The sequence below is a fragment of the Cervus elaphus genome, chromosome 23 (assembly GCF_910594005.1).
Source record: "Cervus elaphus chromosome 23, mCerEla1.1, whole genome shotgun sequence".
Classification (NCBI taxonomy): domain Eukaryota; kingdom Metazoa; phylum Chordata; class Mammalia; order Artiodactyla; family Cervidae; genus Cervus; species Cervus elaphus.
This window is the reverse complement of record NC_057837.1, coordinates 42,854,814-42,871,853: the sequence shown is the minus strand read 5'-3', so window position 1 is coordinate 42,871,853 and position 17,040 is coordinate 42,854,814. Positions and strand designations below refer to the sequence as shown.

Genomic DNA, 17,040 nt, shown 5'->3' with positions numbered 1-17,040 from the left:
TACTGGTTTGATCTCCCTGCTGTCCAGGGGACTCTCTAGCATCACAACTGAAAAAGAATCAATTGTTTGGCACTCAGCCTTCTTTACAGTCCAACTCTCACATCCATACATGATTACTGGAAAAATCATAGCTTTGACTATATGGTCCTTTATCAGCAAAGTGATGGCTCTGATTTTAATATGCTGTCTAGGTTCATCATAGTTTTTCATCCAAGGAGCAAGCATCTTAATTATGTGGCTGCAGTCACCGTCCCCAGTGATTTTGGAGCCCAAGAAAATAAAATCTGTCATTATTTCCACTTTTTCCCCATCTATTCGCCATGAAGTTAGGACCAGATGCCATGATCTCACTTTCTGCATGTTGAGTATTAAGTCAGCTTTTTCATTCTCCTCTTTCACCTTCATCAAGAGGTTCTTTAGGGCCTCTTTGTTTTTATCATCAAGGTGGTGTCATCTGCGTATCTAATGTTATTGATATTTCTCCCAGCAATCTTGATTCCAGTTTGTGCTTCATCTAGCCCAGCATTTTGCATGATGTACTCTGCACATAAATTACATAAGGCGGGTGATAACATACAGCCTTGAGTACTCCTTCCCCAATTTGGAATGTCGTTCTGTGTCTAGTTCTAACTGTTGTTTCTTGTCCTGCATACAGGTTTCTCAGGAGGCAGGCAAAGTAGTCTGGTATTCCCATCTCTAAGAATTTTCCAGTTTGTTGCGATCCACACAGTCTAAGGTTTTAGCGTAGTCAATGAAGCAGAAATAGATATTTTTCTGGAATTCTCTTGCTTTTTCTATGGTCCAATGGATGTTTGCAATTTGATCTCTGGTTTCTCTGCCTTTTCTAAATCCAGCTTGTACATCTGGAAGTTTTTGATTCTCGTACTGTTGAAGCGCAGTTTGAAGGATTTTGAGTATTACCTTGCTAGTATGTGAAATGAGGGCAATTATACAGTAGTTTGAATATTCTTTGGCATTGCCTTTCATTGGGACTGGAATGAAAACTGACCGTTTCCAGTCCCACGGCCACTGCTAAGTTTTCCAAATTGCTGGCACACTGAGTGCAGCATTTTAACAGCATCATCTTTTAGGATTTTAAATAGCTCAGCTGAAATTTAATGAAATTTGCAACAACATGGGATCAGCCAAAAAATAAAATAAAGAAAATATGAAAAAGAGTATGTGCCTATGGATATAAACATATGTGTAACTGAATCATTCTGCTGTACAACATAAATTAACACAACATTGTAGATCAACTATATTTCAATAAAATAAAAGGGCACTAAGCTTTGGAGTCATATAACCTGGGTTCTCTCAGCCCAGCTCTGTGATTGAAAACCCACAGAAACTATTTGCCATCTGAAAACACAAGGATAAAATCTTTTGAGTGGCTGTGATCAGCACTGGTGTGTGTCAGGTCTTCATCAAGAAGTAGCCCCCATGCATCCCATCCAGTCTATACTCTATTACCTCCAAGAGACAACAGGTACCTGCTCTGACTGACAACAGAGGTGACTATGGAACATTTCTTCTACAAGCCCCAAATAAGGAGCTCCCAGAAATTATGACGCTACAGATAATCTATTAAAAAAACAGAACTGAAATCATCCATAGAAAGTAGAGATTCACGAGGAAAAGACTCAAAGCACAAAAGGCACCTTCATTCACTCTAGTACTTACATCTTCCAGCGGTGTTATAGATGCACTCTCTCCTCCATAATACGGGTTTCTATCCATGTGAAGAACTTTCTTCCCATTCACTGACATTATACCTGACAGGATACATTCCTACAGGGAAAGGATAAACATCTTCAAAGGAAGGAAAAGTGCTGTAGCATGTTTCAAACATAGTTTTTTTAATAACCCTGTCATTAAACATTCTTTTAGTAATTAATGCTTTTTGTACAGGCAATGTCTGATGTAACTTTAAGGACAAACCCCTAAAACAACCAGACTTCAAAGTGTGGTCAGTGGACTCCTCTGGGTCCCAAGGTTAAAACTACTTTCTTAGCAACACTAAGACATTATGCAGTTTTTCCCGCTGGGTTACATTTGCAAGAGCAATGGTGGATAAAATGAAGGCAGTGGCTCCAACTGCACTAGTCATTATATTCTTCACCACAAGGTACTCACAGTTTAAAAAAACAAAGTCTGTTTCACTTAAGACTATCCTTAAAAAAAAAAAAACAAAAAAACAAAACTATCCTTGATGAAGCATAAAAAGTCACCTCTGTTAAACAACACCCTCAAACACCCATCTTTTAAATATCCTGTGTAGCAAAATGGGAAGTATATATAAAGCAATGCTGGGTCTAGGAAAGCCTTTTGGGTGACTGATTTATAAGTTGAACTAGCTATGTTTTTCATGGATCATCATTTTTACTTGGACAAATAACTGACTGACAAACTATGATTACTCAGACTTAAGTACTGGGCAGACATTTTCACAAAAATGAATGTCAAAGAAAATTAACTGATCATGTTTGCTGTCAAAAACAAAAGTCAAAAATCTTTATTGAAAATTTGAATTTTGGGAAACTTATATCCATACCACGGGCACGTCAGACCCTTTCAGACAACATCAGTGACACTGCATGCATCCATGCTAAGTCACTTCAGCCGTGTCTGACTCTTTGCGACCCCACGGACTATAGCCCACAAGGCTCATCTGTCCATGGGATTCTCCAGGTAAGAATACTGGAGTAGGTTGCCATGCCCTTCTCCAGGGTCAGTGACGTTAACAAATATGAATTTTTGATATTGCACAATGAAATGTGTCAACAATTCAGAAGATCTGCAATACTTAGTAAACTAGTACTTTTCAAGTGACCAATGATGTTACAAAATCAAACAGTGGGCTAAAAGTGGAATTCAAAGTTCAAGCTAGATTAATGTATTTTAATCTAATAGAGTATACAATGTTCACTGATGTGGTTTCAAATTTCATATTGCAAATTAATCTTTAAAAAACTTGCCTCTCATGTTTTGGTATAAATCAAAGCATAGCCACAACAATCTGAATGGCTATTAAAATACTCCTCCTTCCAACAACACATCTGTCTAAAGCCTGATTCTGTTCATGTCTGTGAATGTTTAAGTCACTTCTGTTATGTCAGACTCTTTGTGACACCATGAACAAAAGCCCACCAGGCTCCTCTATCCATGGGATTCTCCAGGCAAGAATACTGAAGTGGGTTGCCATGCCCTCCTCCAGGTGATCTTCCTGACCCAGGGATTGAACCTGTGTCTCCCTGCATTGCAGGCAGATTCTTTACCACTGAGCCACCAGGGAGGCCAAATTTTCTTCCTATACTTTAACTAAGACAAAAACCATGAAAAGACTGAACACCGAAGCAGGTAAGACGTTTTTTTGTTTTAGAAAAGTTATACTTCAAAATACTGTTTTTCACATTAACATATGATGAGTTTATCTTTGCTATCTTTAAGTGAATTAATAAAAATTTTTTAACTTCTCAGCACTGATTTCTAATAGGATAAATACTGAGAGATACTCTTACAAACAAAAGCTCATCAGGGTCCTCAATTTTTAAGAGTAAGTAGATCCTGAGACCAAGAGTTTGAAAACTAGAGCTCTAAATGAAGCATCCAGGAACCATCCGATTGATTAAACGATCACTCTCAGAAAAAAAGGTAAATAAAGCATGAGTATACTGAGACATATCAAATCAAGATGGGGGGAGATAGATTGAGAAAGAATCCAATTAATGGATTAATGAGAAGAAACAGAGATGGGATACACATTCACTCAAAACCATTATACCAGAGTTTAGGTGACAGTAGCTTTTTTTTTTTTTTAAAGGACAAAGGTAATCCCCTGTAACTTTATAAATCCTAGTGCTTCTCAAATTTATCCAAGACTCCAGACAACAGGGAACAGTCTCTTCCCCCGAGAAGCCTGATTCAGAAATCTTTATCTTAAAAAAGTCATACACATTTCAAATTTTCCTCCATAATGTACTATTCATTTTACTATTTTTAAATATTTTAAATTAGTTACTATCAGGTTCAAATTTTACTCCAGGAGAGTGCATCTTTTTATATTTGGATCAAGAACCAATACATTTTGAGTACCGCAGTAGGCCACGTCTAGCCACAATCACTTCTCAGCCTCAGCCATGCTCATGACTTTTAAGAGCAAAGATTTGTTTTTCCAGAGTTTCTGAACTCTGAATAAATGAAATCTTGTAGTATACATCTTTTAGTCAACATCCATGATTTACCTGCAGTCTAAGTTTTCTTACTCTTGCTATACAGCAGGGGTCCCCCAGGACAGGAGCCAAACCCAGCCTGCAGGCTGTGTTTGTAAGTGAAGTCTTCCTTACACCCGCGGCCATTCCTTTATGTACTGGTTGCTTTCAGTGTACCACAACAGCACTGTAGTTGTGTTGAAAACCACAGGGCCAGATAACCTACAATTTGACTTTGTGGACTTACACAGGTTTGCCTAACTCCACCAGCAGGGGATCTCACAGCGTGCTCCTGACTTGGTCATCACCCGTGAATTTGTTAGAAATGTAAATTTGAAGCAGATTCTGAAAGTTCACTTTGCACCCATATCACCCTAAAGCTTGTTAAAAGACTGCAAGGCCCCCCACCCCCGCAGAGCTTCTGAGCCAGCAGGTCCTCATGGAGCCTGAGAATCTGCATTTCTCACCAGCTCCCAGGTAAGGTTAATACTGCTGCTCCAGGATCAATGTCAAGAATCCCGAGGAAAGCACTGCTGCTCAAACTTCATTATTAAACACCCAGGGATCATGTTAAACTATAGATTTTGAATCTATGTATTTCGGGTGAGGCCTAACCTTCTGCATCTCTAGTAAGTTCTCAGGGGCTGCAGCACGGAGCACGCTACGGTAACAGTCAGAGGATCTACTGAACGACTACTCCTCACAGACACGCTGCAACTACTCCTCCAGGCTACTACTGATGGACACTGGGACAGTTTCCAGTTTGGGGCTGTTACAAATAATGCTCTATCAACATTCTCAGTGTCTTTCTTATGCATGCACTTGTTGGATATGTATCAAGCAGAGTACAAATACTGCCAAACAGTTTTTCAAAATGGTTCTACTTGTGCAAACAACATATGAAAGTTCCTGTTGTTTCATATCTTGCCCAACACTTGTGTTAAGTGTCTATTCATATTATTTGCCCATTTTTAAAATGGGCTCTTTTTTACTGTTATATAAAAATTCCTTATATACTCTAGATAGTTATAAATGCTTTATTGGCTGCATGTACTGCAGATACCTTCATCCACAGATTGACTTTTAACTTTCTTAACTGAGGTCTTGATAAACAGAACTGAAGGTATTTTAACTGTAAAATTTAACTCCAGCATTATCCAAACCAAGTCCCTTGCTTAAAAATCGAAAGAAGCACTTAAATATGATTCAACATATTATATGAAAGTAGATGTAATATTTACAATCTCAGAAACAGATAGTAGCATCAACAGAGGAAAACCAAATAGTCACATTTCCAGTTGACAAAAGCAGACTTCATGGTTCAACTTTCGGAAGCAAAATCACAGCAGCAACTTTGAGAGTTGCAGAGCTTCTATATATAACTTTTCACACTCCACTGCAAGTAAGCATGACCCACTACCTGCACCATGGCTCTAAAACAACCTCCGGAGACTGAGGCCTAATAAAGAACCCAATAATATAAAGATTCCACAGTCCAAAGAGCTGATACTAATTACCTTTAAAGAGCCTTGGAGCAAACATGATAAAAGCTAATTAATAAATTTGCAGGTTCACTGATTCTACTAAACCATCAATAAAAGACTGCTTTACACTGCCAAGAGAATACATAGTAGCACAAATGTAATACTTTAAATTTTACAACATGGAATGAAATCATTAACTCATTGATAAAACATGAATCATATCTGAGTATAGGGTATATATTCAGTTCAGTTCAGTCGCTCAGTCGTGTCCGACTCTTTGCGACCCCATGAACTATACAGTCCATGAAATTCTCCAGGCCAGAATACTGGAGTGGGTAGCCTTTCCCTTCTCCAGGGGATCTTCCCCACTCAGGGATCAAACCAGGAGAATATACAGAGACTCATCCAAAATAACCAGAACTAAAAACCATCTTCAGAATCCAAGTTTTTGTTTTTTTGGTTTATTTGTTTTTTGCTATTATGCCTTGTTTATCTTTTACTTTTAGGGCTGAGAGCATGTCAAGTACTCAATATGCATAAGTGAATGAATGAAAGCATGCATGCACTAATGAGATGCACACGGCAATCTCAGGCAAGGTTATTCATCCAAACTGGGCTCAGGCCCAGAATCCAAGTTCTTTATGATAATGGCATCTTCATGCTGTCCTACATAAAGAAGTAACCAGATTAAACAAAATGGTTAAAGTTCAGCTGCAGCAAAATTCTAGTCTCTGTAGATGTGTGGGTGTGGTGATGGCCAAGAAGGACCAATTAGTTATACTGCACGCAACCCCCACCCCGGCCGCTTCCTACTTAAGGGCAACCTAGGCTTGAAGAGAATAGAGCCAGAATACATAATATTTTGATACAACTTCCAAGTGACCAAACTAAGCTCCATGAACACTCTAAATCCTCCTGCATTTTAAATTTCTGGTATAATTAAAGGGGAAAAAAAAAACAGAAAGTAAAAGCAAACAAAAATGTGACCTGGAAAACAAGGTACCTAACAACTCATGTTAAAGAAAAGTGCCTTTTGAAAACTACTTGTCTAGAAATACAAGGAAAATGTACTAACCAGAAAACTTAAATCAGTTCATCTCAGTGGTATGTATCTTACAGCAATAACATAATAAAAATGAATGCCAGTGTTTAACAGAATGTTTCTTCAAATGTCTGTAAAAAGTTAATTTATCTTGAAATTTGGTTCTAATTATATCATTCCTGCTCAAATCCTGTCTTACTGGCTAGAGGATGAAATTCAAACTTCTGAGCCTACTGTCTTCAACATCCTTGGTGACATGCCTTCTTCCCAACTCCCTCATCCCCTAAACATAGATTCTCTTCTAATACTGACTTACGCTGCTCTCTCTGCCTAGAAAAATCATTCCTTGTGTTCAAAGCTTACCAGTATTTTTAATTTTCCAGTATTGCTCTAATTGATTTACGACACTGTAAAGATATAAAGCATAATGCTCTAAATTACAAACATCTTGAATTGAATACCACAGTAGGCTTAGTGAACATCCATCACCTCATGTAGATACAACATCAAATAGAAAAAAATTTTTCCTTGTGATTAGAATGCTTAAAGATTTACTCTAACAGCTTTCACTTAACATGTACAGCCGTGGTCTCTTTATCATGTTACCCATTACATCCCTAATACTTAATTATCTTATAACTAAGTTTGTACCTTTTGATTACCTTCATCTAAACCCCCTCCCCACTCTGCTTATTATGTTTTAAAGTCAGTTTAAATACCTCCTTCTTTATGCAAGTTTTTTATTCCAGTATCAGTATTCTCCCACATTTGAACTCTCTTAACAGCACTTTCTCACATTAACTCGTATTATAGCTACCTCCCATATGACAAGAAGCTACTCACAGACAGGTGTGTTTGCCTTTATATTGACCAGAAATGAGCACAATGGTCATAGACATGTGAGCCACAGGTTTACCCAGCGGTCTTTCCAACCAATGTCTCACTACTGCCTCAAAATGCTGATATATGTCTGATTTACTTCTACTCTACTGGACCAGTATGCTTAAGGCTGATTTAAAATACAAACTGCCTACACAGTATTTATACCTTTCAAAAATAAGACAACTGCATATATTGGTCCTGTGATCATTACTGCAGTGGACAAAATGTCCTTTGTCCACAGAACTCTAACAGCAATGGCAAAGATTTTCAAGGAGCAAATACAAAACGGCAATTCAAGATTTTTTTTAAATCAGGTACAAAAACTCTTTGACATCACAAATTTTAACACAGAGGAAAGAGGAAAAGTATGTCTGGGATATAAAACAATGTTTTAAACAAATAATTCTGAGAATAACCTGGTTAGAGATCACTAAAGTGTCTTCTTTGATTCACAGGTCCTTACGAAAATTACCATGCAGAACAAAACACAAAATAGCGCTGGGAAGCACAAGCAGCTGTGGAGCTAGCTGCCCTTGTTTTATTATGTGTTACTATTTCTAAGACTAAGCACACAATTTCTAAGATTCATGAATTCATTGCCAAGCCCAAAGTCAATCAGATACAGCAAATTAGTGGTCAGAGGATATCCATGGTCCCCAGTCTACCCACCAAAGTAAGCAAAGAGGGGAAAAAAGGAAAAGCAGACTGTAGAACTAACTACCAAAGCCCAGCCATCTAAGAGGACTTAGTAAGAAGGCCAAAGTTCCCACAGAGCTCAGGAGGCCTCAATGGCTCCATTGTGTTACAGCAGTACTCAGTAATTAACCCTCCCGGTGTGAAATCTTGTTATCAGGTGTTCATTACATTCCCTAGTCTGTTAAAGAAGCTGTGATATCATTTGAAAGCTTTTTTCTAAAAATTATGGTTCAAGCGCCTTCTTAGCACAGTGGGCAGCGCATCAGTCTCATAATCTAAAAATTATGGTTCTTTTAATTTATCTTTAATCCCCAGATCAATTCAACTTTTCCACTGTGCTGTCTTTAAACTGCTTCGGCTGATTGGGGAAAGTGGTATTTCCCAACTGTTTTATGGACTCTGGTTCTGAAAAGGCGCTTCTATGATTCAGTACATTTACAAATAACATTCCTCACTTACTATACCTCAAAAAAAATAGTTACGGGTCTTTAAAGGGAAAATCATCAATTACTTAAAAAATTCAACTATATAAAACATTGCATTTCTTGAAGATTTTGCTCTAGTTTATAGCAAACTGTTTTAACCCTTCTTTAAAGTTACTGTCAATATTGGTGCACTAATATGACTTCATTTTAGACATAATCCATAAAAAACAATGGCCACATTAGAAAACCCCAAAACTTCCTTACACTTTAAAAATAACAAGTTAATTGCACTAAAAGTAATTAACACACAAGAATCACATAATATTTGGTATCCATAACTGATAACATACGCCTGTTTTCAGGTTCTTAAATCTCAGGCACTAAATATAAGTCTAAAATTAAGTAAATAAATGTTATGTTCACACCAAATACTCAAATTATAAATTGAGGGTTTTTAACGTTGGTGGTCTCAAGTAATCAAAGTTCTCCTATCAATAAAAATGAAGGTAAAAGATTTATCATTATTAAAATCATCCCATCATCACTACTACCAACGACTGTAATACAACAGTAATAATATGACTGCTCCGAATTGATACAATTCTCAAAGAATATCTCGCAACAACACTCTAGGAAGGTTCACAGGAAATATAGCTATCACAGCTATACAAATGACAACAGAAATTGCTCTGATTTCTAAGTATGCACCGACCATTCATCAAAAAGGTCACAATTAATCCAAATGAAAATGTAAGTAAGGTGCAACTTGGTTGGTATACAGTAAGACTGTCTGCTTTGATACAAAGTGATCCTTCTGAGCTAGGTATGTAGAAACCAGCAGGAGGGGAAAAAAAGGAAGAGGAGAAAAAAAAAAAGAAACAAACCTGCATGAGGAAGGATTTGCACTCATTTGTCCATATTTAACTGACCTAATCAAGAGCAAATCTGAAAGACCAGCAGTTACGGTAGAAACACAGTGGAACTAACTGGCTCTAACAAAAGAGCTGGTAGCAACAGTGCCCATTCCAATCGGCAAACTAAACTACTAAGCTCAGCTCAGAATCCCAATTAAGCACTTCGGAAGTGAGGGGGGGGGGGGGGGGGGCGGGCGGGGAAACCAACCCTGCAGTGGGTAGGCCTACTCATTTAGGCATCCAACGCTCACCAAAGAAAGTCAACCCAATATCTCACATTCCATCACTCTCATCTACTTTGTACAATTTCCCAGCCAGTCCCGTCTTTTTCTGGACTGGTCAAACATAGTGAAGCATTCAGAAATGAGTATTACCCAACAATCATCATAAGTCACCATAAACAGAAAATAACATGCCAGCAAAGTATCACTGTAAGTTTCCAACAATTTTTTCATAAAAATACTAGCCAAATGCAAGTTTCACAATTTTCTCTTGTCCAGAGAAATCTAAAATAGTTATTCTGGAATGCTACCTGAAAAAAATTTTTAAATCCTGAGAGATTACAAAGCGTTTCAACACATTTACATCAAATGACTCAGGACTTTGAGATCAGTTCATACGGAAAACACAAGATCAAAATCAGGGTTCATCTTCTAAAACGAAGCAGCCAGCCCATGTCAGTATTTCAAATTTCCAAAAACTTTTCATAAATGGAAAAACTTTTGATAAATGGAAGACATTTCCTGTCTTCAAATGGAATTCTTTTGCAAGATGAGCTGTCTTCATTTTCTTTTAAAAAGCACAGAAAAGAAGTACAACTCCTGCCTGCGTTATCTGCGGAATATCACCTGAAGTCCTCTGAGCAGACAGCTAGGAAAATACATTTACCACGGTGACAGGAACACCTGGCCTCTAGCAACCAACCAACTCATCACCAACTCCTTTTCTCAGGGGAAAAGGTTCAGAAGAGCCGAGGCGGGCAAGGACAGACCACACATAAGGCTGGCGAAAGCCAGGTGAGACCCATTTGAAGGAAAACTCATTTCCAATCCCGTGGTCGTTCAAGTGGGATTGGGAGAGTGATTACACAGGAATGGACAATGCTTCTCACTTGGGGTGGGGGAGGAAGCTAAGAAAACCAGTTTTCTAAAAAAAAAAAAAGTTTAAATTCACTGACATGAATTACCTACCTAACAGCGGTTACCTGTGACTGGTCACCGAAACTGACTAGCAGCGGGGCCTGGAGACAGAGGAGGAAACGCCACCGAGCTAGGCTTCACCCTCCCCCACTCCTTTCCGTCTCCAGAGGAGAGAGGCCCTCGACCGGCAAGGGAGGCACAGCGACGCCGCAACCGGGGCTTTCGCGGCCTCGCCTTCCCCAGCGACACTTGCTCGGCCGCCCCAACCCGTCCCGGCACCGGCCCGGGCCGGGCTTTTGCACACCGCGGTGTCCCCTCCCCGCAGGCCCCGCTGCAGGCCCGGCCCGCCCGGAAAGACCCCTCCGGGTGGAGACCCCCAGCCTCGCGGCGCGCGGGGGGGGGGGGGGGGCGGGAAGGACGAGGCTGAGCAGGGCGAGCGGGCCGGCCCCCTCCCGGCTCCAGGCCTCCCGGCCCTCCCCGCCCCGGCCGCCGCCCCTCCTCACCGTCAGGCCAGTGCCCAGCACGATCACGTCGTACTCCTCATTCATGGCGGGGCCGGGCGCGGACGGAGACCCAGAGAAGGCTCAGAGCTCTAGGGATCTGGGGCTGCGGCTGCCCCGAGGAGGAGGCGGAGGACAGGGGGGCGAGCGCTCAGGCCGGAAGGAGCCCGAGGGAAAAGGGAAGCGGGGGCAGAGGATACACGGAGCTGGCGAGCGGAGAGCCGGCCGCCACCTCAGACGGGAAGAGAAGAACGGAGCGGGGAGGGTAGGGAACGCTGCGAGGGAGAGAGAGGCGGGCTGCGACCGCGGCCTCCGCAGCCGGGGCGAGGCCGGGAGGAAGCCGTCGATCACGCCCTTCCCGCTCGCTCATTGGCTACGTCTCCGTCGCCCACCCGACCCGCTTCCCCTCCCACCTCTCGCGAGAAAAGGGCGGGCCGAGCCCCTGGTGGATTTCGGATCCGTTCCCAGAGTGCTGCCGCCGTGGTTGGGGGTGGGGGGGCGGCCGCGCGCGGGCCTTCGAGGGCGGCGGCGGGGTCGAGCCTGTGGCCGACGCGGGGGCAGTTGTCCGGTTTTTCACTCCCGCTCTCCAGAGGGCTCTGGGGCGCGCCTGCCGCTGCCCTTGGACTTTGGGCCCGCAGCGACCACGTGGCTGGGACTGCCCCCCCCCCCCACCCTGCCCCGGGACCGCGGGCGGCCTCCCGCAGCCCCGCAGACCCGGAGCTGACGCCATGCGGCCCGACTCCGGCTGCGTCTCGGCCCTCTGCTCGCCTAGCTGGTCCTCTGCAACTTGTCTTGGTTTTCTTTTTATTCAACCTCCATTTTCTGAAGGAAAAAAGACCCAGTGAATTTTAAGGAGTTCAACTTCCCTCCCAATGTCATTCTTGCTTGATGCATTGCCCCATGTGCAGCCTTTGGAAATAAGAATTAAAAAAAAAAAAAAGAAGACCTCTCCTTTTGAAAAGGAAACTTCAGCATATAGGGGAAGGGCAGATTTGATCGGAAGCAGGTCTGCGCCTACTGAGAGCTATAATCTAAAACAGCTGTAAAGATAGCTGACCAGCACGTGAACGGATTTAGGCCACAGAGTGTAGGAAAAGAAAAAGATTCCCTGGTTTTTGCCTTCCATACCCAAGCCGGCCCAGCCCTGCAAACACAGGTTTTTTCAGGTTTCTATTTGGCAATCTCCAGCCCTGGTGGCTTATGTTCTCAACCGAAAAGAGCAGATCCGGTGTTTTCAGCCTGAGTATGCAGACAAAAGAGTTGGTGTTTCCTTGAAGATTTATTCTCAAATAAGAGGTATTTAAAGTGAATCGTGGGAGACAGACCTACCTTCCTTCACGTTTAAATCACTCTGATTCATGACAGAATGCAACAGTTTTTTACAATGTTTCTTCATCCCTACAAAGAGTTTAAGAGGGTATATTATATAAGACAATGGGCCGTTTGGGGGGAGGGAAGAAGAAAACTCTTTCAATGTACATCAGTCTTAACTGGATTTGTATACATTAGTGGCTAAATGAGTTTCTGTTGTTCAGTGGCTAAGTTGCCTAGGTCTCTTTGTGACCCCAGGGACTGCAGCACTCCAGGCTCCTGTGTCTTCCACTATCTCCCAGAGTTTGCTTTAATTCAGAATGAATTTTTACAAGTAGACAAAAATCGAGTGCAAAGTTACTAGACTAGTGAACAGATTGTATAACCATGTTAACTGACTTTGGCTAAACAGGTGATGCCTTAAGAAAGTCCTGCTGTTGCTAAGTAATTCAGTGTCATATATATCTAGTATGTTTACAAACAACAGAAATATATGTCTTACAGTTCTGGAATCTAGAAAATATAAGGTCAAAGTTTGTCTGTTGACAAACTTCCTGGTTCACCCTGTCTTTTCACTGTGCCCTCACATTAGGAAGGAGACAGGGATCTCTCTGGGGATGCTTTTATCAGTCGGTAAAGAATCTGCTTGCAATGGGAAGATCCTCTGGAGAAGGAAATGGCAACCCACTCCAGTATTCTCACCTGGAGAAGCCCATGTTCAGAGGAACCTAGCAGGCTACAGTCCATGGGATCGCAAGAGTCGGACACAACTTAGCAACTAAACCACCACCGCCACCACGTCTTTGAACTGACCAAAAATATTGACTCATTAAAAAACGAAAGAAAGAAAGAAAATGAAATCGCTCAGTCGTGTCCAACTCTTTGTGACCCCATGGACTGTAGATTGCCAGGCTCCTCTGTCCATGGGATTCTCCAGGCAATAATACTGGAGTGGGTTGCCATTTCCTTCTCCAGGGGATCTTCCCAACCCAGGGATCAAACCTGGGTCTCCCGCATTGCAGGCAGAAGCTTTATCCTCTGATCCACCAGGGAAGCCCCCTAGAACCTTTTTCATATATTGCCATCAGCCTCTACATATTGAAGAAGATTTTACACATATCTGCTGACTTGTGTTGCCATGCCTTATGTGAAGGAAAATTTATTGATATTCACATGGAGTTACTGAAAGACTCAAAGGTATTGGAGAAGGAAACAGTATTTAAGGCTAATAAGGTTCCTCAGTCTGATCCCTTATACTTTAGTTTTGTTGGTAGATAAGTCCTGTGGCCCTGCAGAAGACAAAAAGAAAAAGAAAAAAATGCTAACCTTCAACAGACTGAGTCCATTCAGATTCCACCTCACCTAATCCAGTTGCCAAGGAATTTGGGAGACAACAAATATCTATGGTGAAGTGGTTTAAAAGCCACTAATTGGTTCAGTGTCTCAGAGACCACAGTCGGCAGTTCCTGATGGCAGGAAACCTTAGGTTGGGGGAAGCAGGTTAGTGGAGAGGAGTGGAAAACACCATCAACCTTGAAAGTGTTTTCAAATCTTTACCCAAAGCAAGAGGAGTCCGGAGACAGTCTTATTTATTTATACTTGGTGCTTGGGAATCATTGTTTGCTGATTTCTGGTTCTGTTTCTCCAAGAAACAGAAACATTTTCATCATCTGTTTCTCCAAGCCCCTGCCTACACTTTGCAAAGGAAGAGATAAGAGTCCAAGGAAAGGAAAATTATAGAGTGAACCTTAGTCCAGGTCATCTTTCTCTGTCCAAAACCACAACAGTTTCTCACTCACTTTTCCCCCTCCTGAATATTCTGACGTTTACCTTCTTAAGACATGAATCAGCATGTCCATGCTTCTGCCTGTCTTTTGTACTTAGAATAAAATGCAAATCCTTGAATCGAACTAAAAGGTATCCTTTAATCTGCCTCTCACCTCTGTCCAACTGCATCTTGCTGTACTTCAGGCTCACTTCACTCCAAACACACTTGTCTTTCAGTTCCTAGAATCTGGGGTAGCTTTTAACCACCCGAGGGCCTTGCACTCTTGGCGGTCCTGTGGTTACCGACCCTCACTTCCCCCTCCTGCACCTCTTCCCATGGCTGTTCTTTCCACTTCCTTAAGTTTCAGCTTAAAAATCTTCCCTCGCCACTTTATTTAAAGCAGGTTCCCCTCAACTTTTATTCTCTATTGTCACTCTGCTTATTTCTTTCATTCCTTTTTTAAAATCAAATTGGTGACCATTTTCTTGTTTTTTGCCTGCCTGTCACTCAGAATGTAAACTCCATGAAGATGGGGACGTTATCTGTCTCGTGCGCAAGAGAATAGTGCTGAGTCCCTGGCAGGATAGGTAAATATTTGGCGAATGAATAGAGAGACCTGGAAGTCGATCCCTACATCTACAAGGACTAAATGTGATGAAATAGGTACAAGTTCCTCTTGAGACTTTTGAGAAGCACAGCTTTTCTTACAGCAGAAGATGCTAAAGTTCATGTTTTAGAGGGTCTTAAAGGTAGGGATCAGTAAAATATAAATCTATTTGAAGTCTGGATGGCTAATGGTGACGATAAAACACATCAGGGTCTAGAAAAAAAGAATTTCCTAAAATATATATTTTCTAGTATATGAGAGATCATTTACTCCCCCACCCCCACCCCCTACCCCCCAAACTGTTCATCTGCCCATGGTCTCCGTCTCAGCAGTGATGCCTCCACCTTGGCCCCAAACCAGAATTCTAGATTTTATCCTCATTCTGTCTTCTTTCTCCCCTTCCACACCTACTCCTGTTTTCTTTGGCTGTGTAACAAACCACCCTAAAATTTAGTGGCTATAAAACAAATAAACCTAGTAGCTTAAAGCAGCAATGTATTGATACTGTTATCTCTTATGGTTCTGTGGGTTGAATGGGCTCAGACATGTGAGAGTTGTTTGGGCCTGGGGCTGGGGTCATCTGAAGGCTCGAGTGTCCTGGACATCCACAATGGCACTCATGTGACTGACTGTTGACACCAGCTGCTGGCTGGGGGCTTAGCTGGAGCTGTCAACCAGAGCAGCATCATATGTGTGACTTCTCCATTTGGCTTGCACTTCTCAAAGTATGGCAGTTGCATTCTAAGAGTAGAAATTCCAAGAAGCTAGAAATTAAAAAGTAGAAGCTGCCGGCCTCTTAAGATCTGGACCTGGAAGCTGCCACCGTGTTCCTTCTGTTCAATTCTTTGGTCACAGTCATTATGGAGCACACCCAAATTCAAGAGGAGCAGCTAGAACCCAGCTGTAAGTGTCAATGAATCTGCAGCCACCTTTAGTTGGCACAATGCCCCATTATGTTCTGGCCATTCCACCTCATAAAGAGCCTTCCAGGAACTTCCCTGGTGGCTAAGTGGTTAAGACTCCATGCTCCCATTGCAGAGGGCCTGGGTTCAATCCCTGATCAGGGAGCAAGATCCCACATGCTCTAACCAAGAACCCGCCCTTGGCAACTGAGACCCGGCACAGCCAAATAATTGTTTAAAGTAATTTATTTATTTTAGCTGTGCTGGGTCTTCCTTGCTGCACGGGCTTTACTCTAGTTGTGGCAAGCAGGGGCTCCTCTCTAGTTGTAGTTCATGGACATCTCATTGCAGCGGCTTCTTTTGTTGCAGAGCACACAGGCTCTAGGGCACACGGGCTTCAGTATTTGCGACATGTAGGCTCTAGAGCACAGGCTCACTAGTTAGGTGCATGGGCCTAGTTTCTCCATGGCCTGTGAGATCTTCCCGGATCAGGGAAGATCTGTCTTCTACTTTGGCAGGCAGATTCTTTACCACCAAGCCACCAGGGAAGCCCCCCAAATGAAACTTTAGAAAAAACAAAGCCTTCCAGTCCCTTCTCTTCATCCTCATGGCCACTACCCTAGTACCAGCCACCATCAAATTCTCTCCTAGATAAATGCAAAAGCTTCCTTCAGTTCAGTGGTTTCTGTGTTATAACTCAAGTGATCTTCTTGGAAAGTGACTGAGTCAACCATGACTTCAAAATCTTTCACAGATCTCCATGGCTCTTAGCATAAAGTTCAAATGCCTGGTCATTTCCTAAGAGGAGGAGCCTGAGTAGCCTGGCCCTCAATTACCTGGTCAACCAAGTCATCACCCCAGCTCTCCTCAACCATCTTTTCTGCCCCATGGCTGTATCGGTCAGTTTCCAGTCACAAAGACAGAGTTGCTCTAGGTATTTTGAACAGAGGCAGTTAAATGTAGGGAACTAGTTTCAAAACTTATACAGACTGAAGGAGCAAAAAAAGGTTACCCAGAGGTGAGGAAGCGCCTGGAGCACTAGGCCGGAGCAGGAGGGGAGTGTGTCACCTGAGCCTGGCTCACGGTGGCCAGGCCATCTGGCTGACCCGCCACAGTTACTGATTATGACCGCTGCAGAGTCACTTTGCCACCTCTGCCC

At 42.3% G+C, this 17,040-nt stretch overlaps 2 protein-coding genes across 2 annotated transcripts in view; both read right to left on the bottom strand.

Moving 5' to 3' along the window:
- GDI2 (GDP dissociation inhibitor 2) overlaps positions 1-11,883 on the bottom strand; it is a 28,345-nt gene extending 16,462 nt beyond the window's left edge. The window contains exons 1-2 of the mRNA XM_043884689.1: positions 11,297-11,883; positions 1,684-1,791 (exon numbers count right to left, since the gene is read on the bottom strand). Of these exons, the coding sequence (XP_043740624.1) occupies positions 1,684-1,791; positions 11,297-11,341 (153 nt within the window). The 5' untranslated portion in view covers positions 11,342-11,883. The remainder of the gene's footprint in view (positions 1-1,683; positions 1,792-11,296) is intronic.
- On the bottom strand, positions 11,641-16,756 carry LOC122681079. Its single transcript, XM_043882801.1, has 3 exons — positions 16,718-16,756; positions 12,422-12,618; positions 11,641-12,115 (listed from the first exon to the last, which is right to left on the bottom strand). Exons 1-3 carry the CDS (start codon positions 16,754-16,756, stop codon positions 11,641-11,643), a joined length of 711 nt encoding a protein of 236 aa, XP_043738736.1.
- Positions 16,757-17,040: the final 284 nt, after the last annotated feature.

Coding starts and splice junctions, on each gene's coding strand:
- LOC122681079 (XM_043882801.1), bottom strand. CDS start 16,756: ATGGTTGAGGAGAGCTGGGGTGATGACTTGGTTGACCAG. Junction 12,619..16,717: donor GTGATGACTTGGTTGACCAG/GTAATTGAGGGC, acceptor GAAGGAAGGTAG/GTCTGTCTCCCACGATTCAC. Junction 12,116..12,421: donor GCAGGGCTGGGCCGGCTTGG/GTATGGAAGGCA, acceptor TTTTTCCTTCAG/AAAATGGAGGTTGAATAAAA.